Source organism: Chrysoperla carnea, chromosome X (assembly GCF_905475395.1).
Source record: "Chrysoperla carnea chromosome X, inChrCarn1.1, whole genome shotgun sequence".
In the NCBI taxonomy this organism is placed as follows: Eukaryota; Metazoa; Arthropoda; class Insecta; order Neuroptera; family Chrysopidae; genus Chrysoperla; species Chrysoperla carnea.
The window spans coordinates 14,217,513-14,230,901 of record NC_058342.1 but is presented as its reverse complement, the minus strand read 5'-3'; the positions used below and the strand labels follow the sequence as shown (position 1 = coordinate 14,230,901).

Genomic DNA, 13,389 nt, shown 5'->3' with positions numbered 1-13,389 from the left:
TTTACCATAAAACCAATGTTAAATATGTCTACTTTTGAAGCCATTTATTTATTTAAATAATCGGGCAACCCCCTTCCCCCTAAAATTTTCAGAATTGATTTAGACTTAGTCCAACTTCATATAAAAAAAACAAGCCTTTTATCCATCATTGCCCTGGCGCTCGTACGTCCTTAAAACTACTATTTTTCTCCTAATTATCGTATTAGAAAATTGGACGGGTTAATTTCTTTTTTAATATGAAAACTCTCAGCCTGCACTATACTAGAACTGTAATGTGGCCATCTAACGGTTGATCATTATAGATAAAAAAAGACCTAAAAAAAGTACGCGTATAGCTGTCTTCGTCTATCTTACATTACCTCTATGAACTCCACAGACCTGCACGTTTTTATACAATAATTCAAAATATTAATATTCGCGCTTTGTCAGGCTGCGAGACAGGGGGAAGACGGTCCCTTTCTTAGCAGTCATCACTTATTGTGTTTCCTATGCTTTTTAGCCTCTATATTATATAACTTCTTTGGTTTCTAACGAACACAGTCAAATAATTAAGCTGTGTGTTATACACAGCTTAGCCTATCGCATGCCTTACGCAAAATCCCACTGATGAAAGTGGGCTTGTCATACCTTGTCTTTGATTCGGCAAATTATAGAGCATCTTGCTATGGGAGAGACAAGAAAAGAGTGGTCCAGTATTCAATCTGACAATGTTATTCAATACCATGTGGTTAAATATCTCGAGGAAGTTATAGAAAACCCGCGATTTGAATCTTGAAATTTCAAGAACCCGAAGTGTTGCTCTACTGTCTGAGAAATGCTCCGCTCCCTTCGTGTTACAGATCTAAGCATCTGTTAGCAGAAAGAAGATTTCTGCTTGAATAACTATTTGTGTAAAGATAGGTACGGCTTAGGAACAGGTTAATAGACACTAGGTTCATCTCCAATCCTCACGAGAAAGAATTATTATCGTAAATTTACAGTCGAAAGGGTAAACTGGAACGGACTGGAAAATAAAACGAAAAAATTTCAATTTCAATTATAATTAGAAAATTACTTTTTAATTTTGTGAAAAATATTTTTTTTTTAATTCATAGTAACATATTTTAAATTCGGAACGATAGACTTTTACATGTTTGCCAACGCAAACATTCCTAAAAACATTTTTATATAAATTCTATACATAAAATAAAAATTTTTTATAAAATTATTTCTTTAAAACAAAAAACTTCTGTAACAATTTATTAAATTATGGAATGATTCTCAAAAAAAATTTGTGCATTTTTGTTTTGGAATGCTCTGAAATATTGATTTTTTTTTTTTAAGCCTTAATTTTAAACAATTCGTTAGCTGCGTTTACAATATGTTTAGCGGAAATTCCAAACATGTCGAGGAGTACTGTTGGTGGACCAGACCGGGGTATTGTTGGCACAGCCAATTTCTTCACAAGGAAAACGGATGGTTCCAATGCTAAGGCTGATAGCACAGCTTCACCAAGACCACCTAGAAAATAAAACAAAAAAATTAGTAATTCAAAATTTCAATTTTTTAATTTCAAAATTCAGACAAGCATGAATTGGAAGTCGAGAGTGTGTACTGTTAAATATTTGAAGGAATAGTTATTCGGTTTCAAAACAAAATTTTTTAACTTTTGACGGGTTTGTTAAAAATAAAGGAAAATTGTTTACTTCACCTTTGAAGGGATATTATGCGTTTCGCTGAAGGGGAGAAAATTCTAAGAACTTAATCTTTAACTGTCTCAATTTTTATAAATCCTTTCGAAAGATTCGTTTTTAGCAATGAGAAAACCTCTTACTGAAGTAAAAATTTTTATCTTCGAAAATGAATAATTTTTGCATGAAACGTTGTATGTTTAGCAATTCCCTTAATTTGAAAATTAAGGCGCTCTATGTAATAAAAATTCACATAGTTATTGAAATAAATACCACGATACTCGCAATAAAATTGTATATTCAGAGATTTTATTTTTAATAAATATAATTAAAAAACATACAACCGACTTACATTTTGCCAAATATCGAGATTTCGATTGCAACGCAGGCGCTAATGTTTGTAATGTGTTATATGAATAAATTTAGCAACTAACGATGGTTTTGTTGCAATCGAATTATCGATATTTGGCGAAATGTAAGTTGTTTTATGTTTTTTAATTATATTTTTTGAATAGAATTTCTTAATATACAGTTTTATTTCGAGTATTGTGGTATTTATTTCAATAACTTTGAGACATAGTTCATCTCGAAGTTACAAAAAATTCATTCTTATGAAAATGCACAGTTTTTGGTTATCAAAAAACCGGTTGAATTGATATTGAAAAGAAATAAAGTTATAATCGCTTTATCCGATCGTCAGTATAAGCGATGTATCAATTTTGTCTTTCTGAAAAAATTATCTTCCCGAGGAAAATGTCTCTAAAAGCTAATTTAATGACTTTTTCATTAAAAATTATTCTTCTCAAAAGAAATGGTTTTGCGCTATAACCGATATGTTGCTTTATCTAATGTTGTTATAAACGGGATTTAGTTTGAACTTTCGTCGTTAAAAAAGGGATTTTTGGACACAGCGATTCTTTAAATTTGTATTAAAATTGTTTTGCACATACCTTGTTCGTAATGATCTTCAACAGTGATAACACGACCTCCACAAGCTTTGGCATTTTGGATGACAGCATTAACATCTAATGGTTTAATTGTGAAGGGGTCCATAACACGAGCGTTAATACCAGCTTTGGCAAGTGTAGCAGCTGCACTCAAACCTTCATGTAAAGTGATACCAGCTCCAATAATAAGTACTTGATCTTTGGCAGATTGTTTTATAATTTTTGCTTTACCAATTTCGAATTTCTCATTGTTTGGATACACATTAAGTGTGTTGGGTCTTGATGTACGAATGAAACAAACTCCTTTGGTATTTGCAGCCAATTCGACGGCACGTTCTGTGCTCACAGCATCACTTGGATAGAAGACAGTACTTCCTGGAATTGTACGGAACATGGCAATATCTTCCAAGCCCATTTGACTTGGACCATCTTCTCCAATGCTCACACCACAATGAGATCCAACAAAGTTAACATTGGTTTGTGAAATAGCACCCATACGAATCTGATCGAAGGCTCTTGTAAAGAATGTTGCGAAAGTTGATACAAATGCAACTGTACGATCACGACAAGCTGCTCCAATTGCAACTCCAACCAAATTTTGTTCGGCGATGAAACATTCAATGTATCGTGCTGGATCAACTTTCTTGATTTTTTCGGAGTAGGTTGAGTTCTTGGTGTCACCATCGAGAGCAATCACTCGAGCGTTATTTTCAGCAAGCTTTTGGATAGCTGTACCATAAGCTAAACGAGTTGCTACTTGTTCACCAGCTTTGTAATTTGGTGGGGATGACAATGTAATGTTGGAAATATCGACCGGTGGAGCATCATCGTTGATTGGTTTTTGTGGATGAATTTGTAAAGGTCCCTTGTTCTTAATTAGGCCAGTTAAGTGTTGTATGACACGGTCGGCTTCAGCACCAAGTGGCTTACCATGCCAATTTTCCAAATCCTCAATATTTGGGAAGTTTTTACCTTTGTATGTTTTGGCAATAACTGCTGTAGGTTTATCTTTGGTTGTGGAAGCGTTATGGAATGCTTTGCAGAGATCTTCAACGTCGTGACCATCGACAACTAGGGCGTTAAATCCAAATGATTCTAAACGTTTGCGGTAAACATCCATTTTATGTTGTAAGGATGTGGGTTCAGATTGACCCAAACGGTTAACATCAAAACATACGACTAAGTTATCCAAATTATAATGGCTTGCGAAGTGTAATGATTCCCAAATTGAACCTTCCGCAGCTTCACCGTCTCCAACAATACAGTAGACACGGTAGTTAGCTTTGTCGTAGTATTTACCGACGTATGCCATACCGCAAGCGACGGCAAGTCCTTGACCCAAGGAACCAGTACCAACATCGATGAAATTTAAACGAGGTGTAGGATGTCCTTCTAAATCTGAGTCGATTTTACGTAGGTTTAATAGTTCGCTGGTTGGGAATAACCCTGCTTCGGCCCAGGCAGCGTATAAAATTGGTGCAGCATGACCTTTGGATAGAATGAAACGGTCGCTGGATGCATCACGTGGTGCTGAAATTTTGTATCTCATGGTATGAAAGAATAGTACGGACATTAATTCGGCAATTGAGGCACATGATGTTGGATGTCTGTAAAAAATGTCAAAATTTCAAACAGCTGTATGCCAAAGAAAAATCGTTGGGATAATCTACAACTCATTCGAATGTGTAATTTGTAGTTTTTGAAAGCAGGGCTGGATTTCGGAGCTCCTTTTCAGCCGATTGAAGATCAGCTCTTTTCAAGTAGATGCAGGGTAAGTAAAATGAGACCCGCGTGTTTTAATTTAAACTTTGTTCTTATTAAATGCAATAAAAAATAATAAAATAAAGAAAATAGTTTTGTCAAGTACATTGAGATTCAATATTAACTTTTCTAATTTTTTTTTGGATACAAAATCGTTCATAACATCACATTTTACGTAACGTAACGTACCCATATTATTAGTTCTACTACTCGATACTAGATAGTTTTGTTACGTACGTAAGTAAGTATGCAGTATTTCATCAACTGACAGCATACGTCAAAAAAAGCAATAACGCCTATCATTGAGGATCCAAAATTTTCAATGAAATTTTCTTTCTATAAAACATTTTCAATTTCCCTTGTATACGCGCGGAATCCCTAGACAGTTGCTTTCTCTGCCTAATGGTTAATCTGGCCTTGGTGTAAAGTATATTTCATAATACACTTTTATTTGCAAACAAAAATTTTCATCACGTATTCCTTGGGTCTATATCTCGCAAATAAAACATTGCGTTAATTTTCTGAACACCCGGTACTTCTAGACAATCAAAATTTCCTTAACTTTAAAGAAAACTATTAATATTTAAATTAGGACGTAATTTTAATTGGACTATATAAAAAATTTACTTAAAATGTATGTAAAATAGTATTTTTTCTTAAAATGTAGATTTTTCATTAAATTCGGATAACAAGTCTTTTTAAAATTAATGACTACCATAAACGTTGTAATAAAATTAATCAAGTGAAATAATTTAGAAATACGATTAGAGAGTTAAGAAATAATTTTTTACATAATTTGTTTCAAAATTGGTATGAAATTGTTATTAAAAATCATTTTTATCACCGGTATTATTTTATAAGAGAAAATCAAATTCAAGATAAATTGAACTTACTTGAGTTAAAAATAATAATTACAAAATTAGCTAAGGCGCCCGAGGAATTAACGTGGCCGATTATGGTCGTTGGATTCACCCAGATTTTTTTTCTATGAATTTTTGCCTCATGTATCAGTATTTTGAGGGTAGATTGATTTTATTGGCTAAAACTCGTTTTAAGCGCAAACGGGTTGACCCCCGTAACGGCTTTCGACCTTGGCTCCGCGTAATTACAGAAAATAATATTACATGAATTGTAACAAAACTTAAAAAAATACTTCAAAATCAAAAAGTAATAGAACTATAGAACATTATTTAGAGGGGTTGCGATTTTCCGAAGGAATTTCAATGGAAAAATTGAAGTTGTCCGATTTTTCCCATACGTTTCAAGCAATTCCCGCGTCGAATACAAAAAAGCGCATCTTTCTAGGATTTATAGAACTGAAAAAGATTTTTTTCGGGGGATTTTTCCATTTTTCCAGGGTCTTACGATGTGATTAAAAGATTTCGAAGTATTTTGTTAATTTGATTTTATTTCTGGTTGATTGGTGAAAATCTCATCTTTCTAGCATGTATAAAACAAAAAATCGTTATTAACGTTTAAAAAAAAAAAAAAATTGGGGGATTTTTCTGAAGGATTGCAATAAAAAGTTGCAGTTTTGCAATAAAAAAAAGCGAGCCGATTGTGGCCGATTTAAATCGGTCGTTATACTAATGAGTAGTTTCTTTTTCCTATATAAGCGATTCAAAAATGCCGTTAATTTTTTTCAACAATTTTTCAATATATCGTTTAATTTTTGAAAAACCGAAATCTTAAAATGAAAATTTATTATTTTTTCACAGTGTCCTCCTGAAATAAAAAAATCTATCAAATTACAATCCAAAATAGGAACAATTAAAAAAAAATTAAAATTTTCAATTTTTTTAAGAAAAAAATGTTAATCCGTCTCAGCTTCCCTTCAAACTATATTTTCAATTACATTTAGAGAATTATTGTCTTCACGCTAATATCGGAGAGGAGTTTAGATTCGAAAGCTTCGCAAAAATATTTAGAAATATAGCAATACCACAAAAAATTTGAGGAGCTTAATGTATTCATAATCAAAATAATTTGCATATATTTAGTAAAAACTACCAAATTTAAAAATTCCATATCTCGAAAACTAAGCGATATATCGAAAAATTGTACTATTACCTAACTTAATTATTATCTATAAAAATTCATCTATTCCTTCGAAAAAAACTGCACAATATGATATAACACAATTTCTATACGACCTTAAACTTTTACCCTTCTAAGTTACCCTTAAATTCTTAACTATTTGTCAACTTCATGGTTTAAAATTATCGGAAATGCTTCAAACATGATTTTTTTTATGATATTAGATTTAAAATTAATTAAAATTTTATATTTAGATTTAAAATGTAAAAATTATTGAAAAATTTAACTAGTTAAAAATTATGAATTAATGGTTCAAATAAAATAGCATGGAAGTGTACCTCAAAAATCAAACCGAAAAAATGATATAAATTTTTTTCCATTATTTAAAAAATTAAAATGAATTTTAAAAATGAAAACCTTACTATAAAAGTTAAATTTTGAACTAAAATATTCAATTTCTGAACGAAAATATGATTATTTTAAATTTTGTAGGATTTTATGAATGCACTGTAGATATTGCACGAATAACTCCTTAATGACTTTACACAATTTACCTTTAAAAATAAAAATTACCGCCAAATTTTATATTCCAAATTTTCTGTTTTAAGTTTAAAAACTAAATAAAATTAAATCGTTACCTTTGTAATTGTAAATTAATTAATTTTAAAACTTTAGAAAAAAACTAGTTAACATCGACCTTAAAACAAATTCCAGCAAATAAGGTTAAATGAAGGTCAAATTTAAAACAAATGCCGGTGTTTGGAATAAAAAATTGTTTTATGTAAAAAAAAACTTACCCAGATTTTGAAGCTTGAGTTGATTTAATACTATCAATCCGTAAAATATTCGCAATATCTTTTAATAATTGAACATTAACTTTTTCAGAACTCATGGTTAAAATTTTTGTAAATACAAATTAGTCCACTAATGTTATCAATTTATAACGCTACCTCGGCGATAAATGAACTAAATTTTGTAAATTCAATGAAGTTAATTTCGAATCTCCCCTCTTCGCTACTCAATCCATGTTTTTTTTTTATAACAAGTATGTACTTTTCAAAGTCATGACAGGTTATCATCGCGGTGTGAAAAAAAAATGATAAAAAAAGAAAATTGAACCAAACTTACCCCGATTTTGAGGCTTGTGTAGCATTTATTGAATCAATCCGTAATTTGTTGGCAATATCCTTTAACTCTTGAATGGTTTTGGATTCGGGTTTATGATAATTTGCCATAATTCTTTTCCTGTAACTATAATGACTTGGTAAAATTTTATGGTAACTAGTTATAACACGCGGTCGAACATACAAGCGTGAACACAAAATGTTTAAACATACGATTTTGTGTTTAAAATTGTTAATCAGCTGATGAATACTATAAATCGACATGTATTATCTAAAATAATGTTATTTCTATCTAATAATATCCTATCTTTTTTTAACTTCATATGGAAATATACGTTTATGGTTTTGGAAGTATAGTATAAATCTTTTACTGCGACATCGCTTATAACGACAAATTGGGAAGACAGTTCAATCCAAATATATAAATACTTATGTCCAATATTTTATAAACAAATTTAAATAAGTAATTATGTTAATTTACATTTAAAAAATACTATTTTAGTCAAATAAATTTAAATAAAATATTAGGTTGTAAAAAGTCGACATCTCAGGGGCGTATCTAACCCTTTTTTTTGGGGGGGGGGGTGTTTGGGGGTTTAAATCATTTTACAAATTACTACAAAATATGCATTCAATAAAAAAAATCAATTAAAAGTTCTAACTGAAGTATTTGTGTACATTTTGGTTTTTTTCAACTTGCTAGCTTCAAAATTAACCGATATATGCCAATTTTTTTGCTCATTAAATCAAGTAAAAAAGTATCCATCTTGTAAAACGTTAGAATTAGCAAAAAAGTTTAAATGTAAAGGATATTCCTTATAAAAAAAATTAACAACTTTTATTTGAATTTTTGAATCATTATTTCATAAACATCACTGTTTACTCGTGAGGGCGCAAGGAAAAAACTTTGGAGTCCATTTTCTCCAAAACTATAAAAAATAGCGTGTTAATTTTAAAATACTTGCGAAAATTTTTTTGATCATTCAATCAAAAGAAGAAAAAACCCATCTTGTAAACCGTTAAAGATGGAACAAAAGTTCAAATGTAATACTTATTTCTTATAAACAAATAAACAACTTTTGTTTAAAATGTTTTTTTCTAAACATTCCTTTTTACCCGTGAGGGCGTCTTCAAATACTTTTAAAAATTTCGAAATTTTCACCAATATTTTCTAGAATTTTTTTTCGTTTTTCTAGAATGTTTCATAAAACCACTACTTGCAAGTTAACCTGAAAAAAATCAACTCATTTTATTTTAATAGTTTTGGAGAAAATTGACACCAAAGTATTTTCTTAAGTTGCGCCCTCGCGGGTAAACAGTGATGTTTACGAAATAATGATTCAAATAAAAGTTGTTAATTTTTTTATAAGGAATAATTTTAACAGTTAAACTATGGAGTGTACAGTAAAAGGATAATCATTTCTGTATATAAAAAGTATCCGTCGTAAAGCATTAAATAAGGATGGCGCTGCTGTAGCAAAAGTGTACATTTTAAAAGATGTACTCAAAGTGATAAGAGTAGGATAGATAACTAAACAAAGTTATTAGAGAAGCATAGATAAGTTTAAATCAAACACTCTTTTGCTACACAAGCGCCATTATAGCCACTTTATTTTATGCTATTTTGTGGACACTTTTTTAGTCAAAAAGCTATAAAAGATAATATTCCTTTTACTCTACATTCCATAATTTAAACTTTTGTGCTACCTCTAGCAGTTTACAAGATGGATATTTTTTCATTTGATTGAATGAGCAAAAAAATTCCATTTTAAAATTGGCATAAATCAAAAAAGTTAAAAAAGAATAATAAAAATTACTACATAATAAAAAAAGGGTGAGGTTATACGGACACTATCGTGTGTTTAGCGTGAGTCTCACGTTCACATAATTTCGAGTAAATGATTAGTGTGAACAGAAGATTATTTAAGTTTTTTAGGCTTTTCGCAGATTTTCTGAGAATCAGTGAATGAACGCAATCACGGGGTTAACCAAAAAGTTAAAAGTCCGTGCTCGATCTCATTAAAGGTATGGCCAACCCGTGGATCAGTGAATGAACGATCAGCAAGCAACGGAAAAACCACTACTTTGTCCTAAAAAATCTTTGATAATATTCTGTTGACATAATTATCTACTTCAAATTATCTTAGAATGCAGTGCTGGATTTACACTAGGGGCAGTCGGGGCTAGTGCCCAGGGCGGCAAATTTTCTAGGGCGGCAAAATTTTGAAAGTGAGAAAACATTTTCTATACAATATATAATTAACTAATTCTTTTAAATAAAGATTTTATCTTTCAAGAAATATAATTTATGCATTATGTATTAAATTAAAATTTTGTATATTATAATATATTAAATTTAAGTGAAAACTATTAAAATAAAATTAATTTATTTCCATAAAGGGTTGAACAAATAAAATTTGAGACTTTTTTTTTCTGAAATTGATAAATTAATATAGTTTTTTTTGAAGAATTAAAAAAATTTTTTTTTCTCATGTTTATTGAGAACTCTAGACATAAAGCTGAAGATTTGCTAGTTGCTGTATTATCTGTTCTTCAGTTTTTTTTATCTTGATCTCTCAGATTGTCGAAGTCAGTCATATGCTAACGCGAATATCAGGGATTTATTCGGGCTTACAGGCAAGAATTCATGAAATTATATCTTGCAGAACATGCTTCTTGTGCTGCTCATTCTATGAATTTAGTTGGAGTTGAATGCGCCCCAGAAGCTGCGTCATTCTTTCATACAGTACAAACTTTATACAACTTTTTTACTGCATCGACGCATCGGTGGGGAGTCTTACAGTCTCATACTGAAAAAAGAATTGCGTTAAAAACTTTATCTGCAACCAGATGGTCAGCTCGTTATGAACCGGTTCTTTTTTCTGCAATTAATTAGTTATTCTAATTCTTAAAAAATAAGATATCAAAACTATTAAAATAAAATTTCAGTCATAGGGCGGCATTTTCTTCAGTGCCCCAGGGCGGCAGAGATTTAAATCCGGCCCTGTTAGCATGAGATTCACGGTAAACACATGGCAGTGTCCGTATATCCTTGCCGTAAAAAAACTAATAAACGAATAGAAATGTAAACTTACTTAATTAATTTACGGGTAGAGGGGCTTCGGCGAGGCATCATTACTTTATGGGTAGAGGGGTATCGGCGAGGCCTCATTTTTGACCTAGAATAACAAAAAGCAAAGTCATACGATTTGATGTTTTCTTTCTGAAATAATTTATTCTTAGAAAAAAAAAACTACAATTAATATTACTTGTAGGCAGTATTCGACCCAAGGGGAGGGGGAGGGGGCGAACCGAACCGGACAACCGCCCTGAGTGGCAAATCCTTAAAATATTATATACAGTAATCTCGATAAACGGGACTCAATAAGACCTGGGCTATTCCGAAAATTGGGATTGCTTGAAAAAATTTATTATAATTTATAAATAAATTAAAACACCATTATTATATGTATTACTATGTATTTAAGCGAAACTGTACACTCACTGTCAGAAAAAGTGCCACAGTTAAAACATTCTAAGCGTACGCATCATATGTTATGTTATAATAGTAACACTTAGAATGTTTTAAAACGAGCATTTTTTGTGACATTGAGTATACATAGAATACATACACCGTAGGGGCTTTGTCCTGCTTCAGACCTCTACTAGCAATATAGGAGTATTAAATATATGCATATTGGTTATTGGATTTTAATATTATTACCATGGAGGTTAGAGAGAAGGAGAACGATCGCTACGCGCTAAAGCATTAGAAAAAGACCATTTTTTTGCAAGTTAAGACTTTTAATGACGTATAAAGGGGTTTTTGGAATCACCGATTTCGAATTTTCAGTCAAAATGTTTAATTTGTTACTCTACCCCTCCTTTAGCTTATATAAGTGCACCCCCACTGCTCTTGTATTTATGGTAAAATAATTTCAATTTTCAAATCTTTTCCTTCTGTTTTAGTCCATATTAGTCCATTGCAATGGAAATTAACTTTTTTTATACCATGTATATATGAAATATACATAGTATATTAAGTTTCGTCCCAAGTTTGCAACGCTTAAAAATATTGATGCTACGAAAAAAATTTTGGTATAGGTGTTCATAGAATCACCTAATTAATCCATTTCCGGTTGTCCGTCCGTCCGTCCGTCCGTCCTTTGCGTCCGTCCGTCCTTTCCGTCTGTGGACACGATAACTCAAAAACGAAAAAAGATATCGAGCTGAAATTTTTACAGCGTACTCAGGACGTAAAAAGTGAGGTCAAGTTCGTAAATGAGCATCATAGGTCAATTGGGTCTTGGGTCCGTAGGACCCATCTTGTAAACCGTTAGAGATAGAACAAAAGTTTAAATGTAAAAAATGTTCCTTATAAAAAAATAAAAAACTTTTGTTTGAAACATTTTTTTTGTAAACATCACTGTTTACCCACGAGGGCGTTAAATAGGTGCAAATTTTATAGTATGTATTAATATAGGAATATCAGTTGTGTGTGAGTTGTGTATTTAAAAGTGAATATTTTTTGTTATTTACGTGACGTCAAAAAAACAAACGATTGCGCATCAACACTGTCTATACATGGTATTTCAACAATTAACTCAGTCAATTGTTTGTTTTCACTTGTTTTTTTGCTATTTAATACTCTTTAAGGTATTTAAAAAGGCTTAAATGCTCTAAAAAGGCTTAAATTTTCAAAGCAATGATATTCTTTATATCGGGAGTCTACTTATGTAAGCTTGAAGAGGGAGGGAGGAATGAAAATTGAATCAATTTGATCATAAATTCAAGATCAGCAACTTAAAAACCCTCTTACATGCATTGAAACGGCTTAAATTTTCCAAGAAATGGTATTCTTTATTTCGGTATAACTTATCTAGGCTAAAAGAGGGGAAAAAGTAACAAATCAAGCATTTTGATTGAAAATTCGAGATTAACGGCCCCAAAAACACTTTATATATCATTAAGTCTTAATTTGCAAAAAAAAGGTCTATTTCGTTTTGACAGTCTTTGAAACCCCCGAAAGGGAGGGGGAGGTGCATATAGGAGTTTATTAACAAAAATATCTGAAATTTCGGGTTACTTTAGTTTTTTGACGTTTTTAAAATCTTTTAAAAGTTATCTTATTTACTTGAAGATATTAATCCAAACAAACAATTGACTGAGTTAGTTGTTTAAATACCAGTGTTGATTAATCTATCACTTTACACATTACATATACATACCACATACATAACTGATAGTACCATATTAATACATACTATAAAATTTGCATCTAATGTGTGCCATCCTAAGCAAACAGTGATGTTTACAAAAAATTTTTCAAACAAAAATGTTTATTTTTTTATAAGGAACATTTTTTACTTTTACACTTTTGTTCTATCTCTAACGGTTTACAAGATAGGTCCTACGGACCCAATACCCAATTCACCTGTTTCTCAATTACGAACTTGACCTCACTTTTTATGTCTTGAGTGCGTTGTAAAAATTTCAGCTTGATAACTTTTATCGTAATCACAGACGGGCGGGCAACCGAAAATGGACTAATTATATGATGTTTAACACAAAATTTTTCCAAATTTTCAAACAGCTGTATCTGTGCCAAACATCATCGAATTTTGAACAACTATAGCTCGTTTGAAAACTAATATTTTCTAGTTTTGGAATATATTGCTAAATAATTTTTATCACCCCTTCCCACTTTGTCTGGCAAGCGGAAATGGTGAAAAATGTTATTCCTAAATTTTAAATCTTAGAAGCGTACCAAAATTTTAAAAATTGTTTTACAACAAACTTTTTAAGACCACTCGAAAGCTTGTTTATTTTTCTTTAAAATGAGCTAAAACA

General features: G+C 31.1%; 1 protein-coding gene across 2 annotated transcripts; it reads right to left on the bottom strand.

Moving 5' to 3' along the window:
* Positions 1-1,272: 1,272 nt before the first annotated feature.
* Positions 1,273-7,748, bottom strand: LOC123302344 (transketolase). 2 transcript variants are annotated; one of them, XM_044885236.1, is made up of 3 exons: positions 7,544-7,748; positions 2,621-4,224; positions 1,273-1,500 (listed from the first exon to the last, which is right to left on the bottom strand). In XM_044885236.1, the coding sequence occupies exons 1-3, from the start codon at positions 7,648-7,650 to the stop codon at positions 1,319-1,321; spliced, it is 1,893 nt and encodes a 630-aa protein (XP_044741171.1). In that variant the 5' UTR covers positions 7,651-7,748; the 3' UTR covers positions 1,273-1,318. The 2 variants fall into 2 exon arrangements, with proteins under 2 accessions (XP_044741171.1, XP_044741172.1); XM_044885237.1 differs by lacking the exon at positions 7,544-7,748 and adding an exon at positions 7,213-7,386 and having other exon boundaries at positions 1,274-1,500.
* Positions 7,749-13,389: the final 5,641 nt, after the last annotated feature.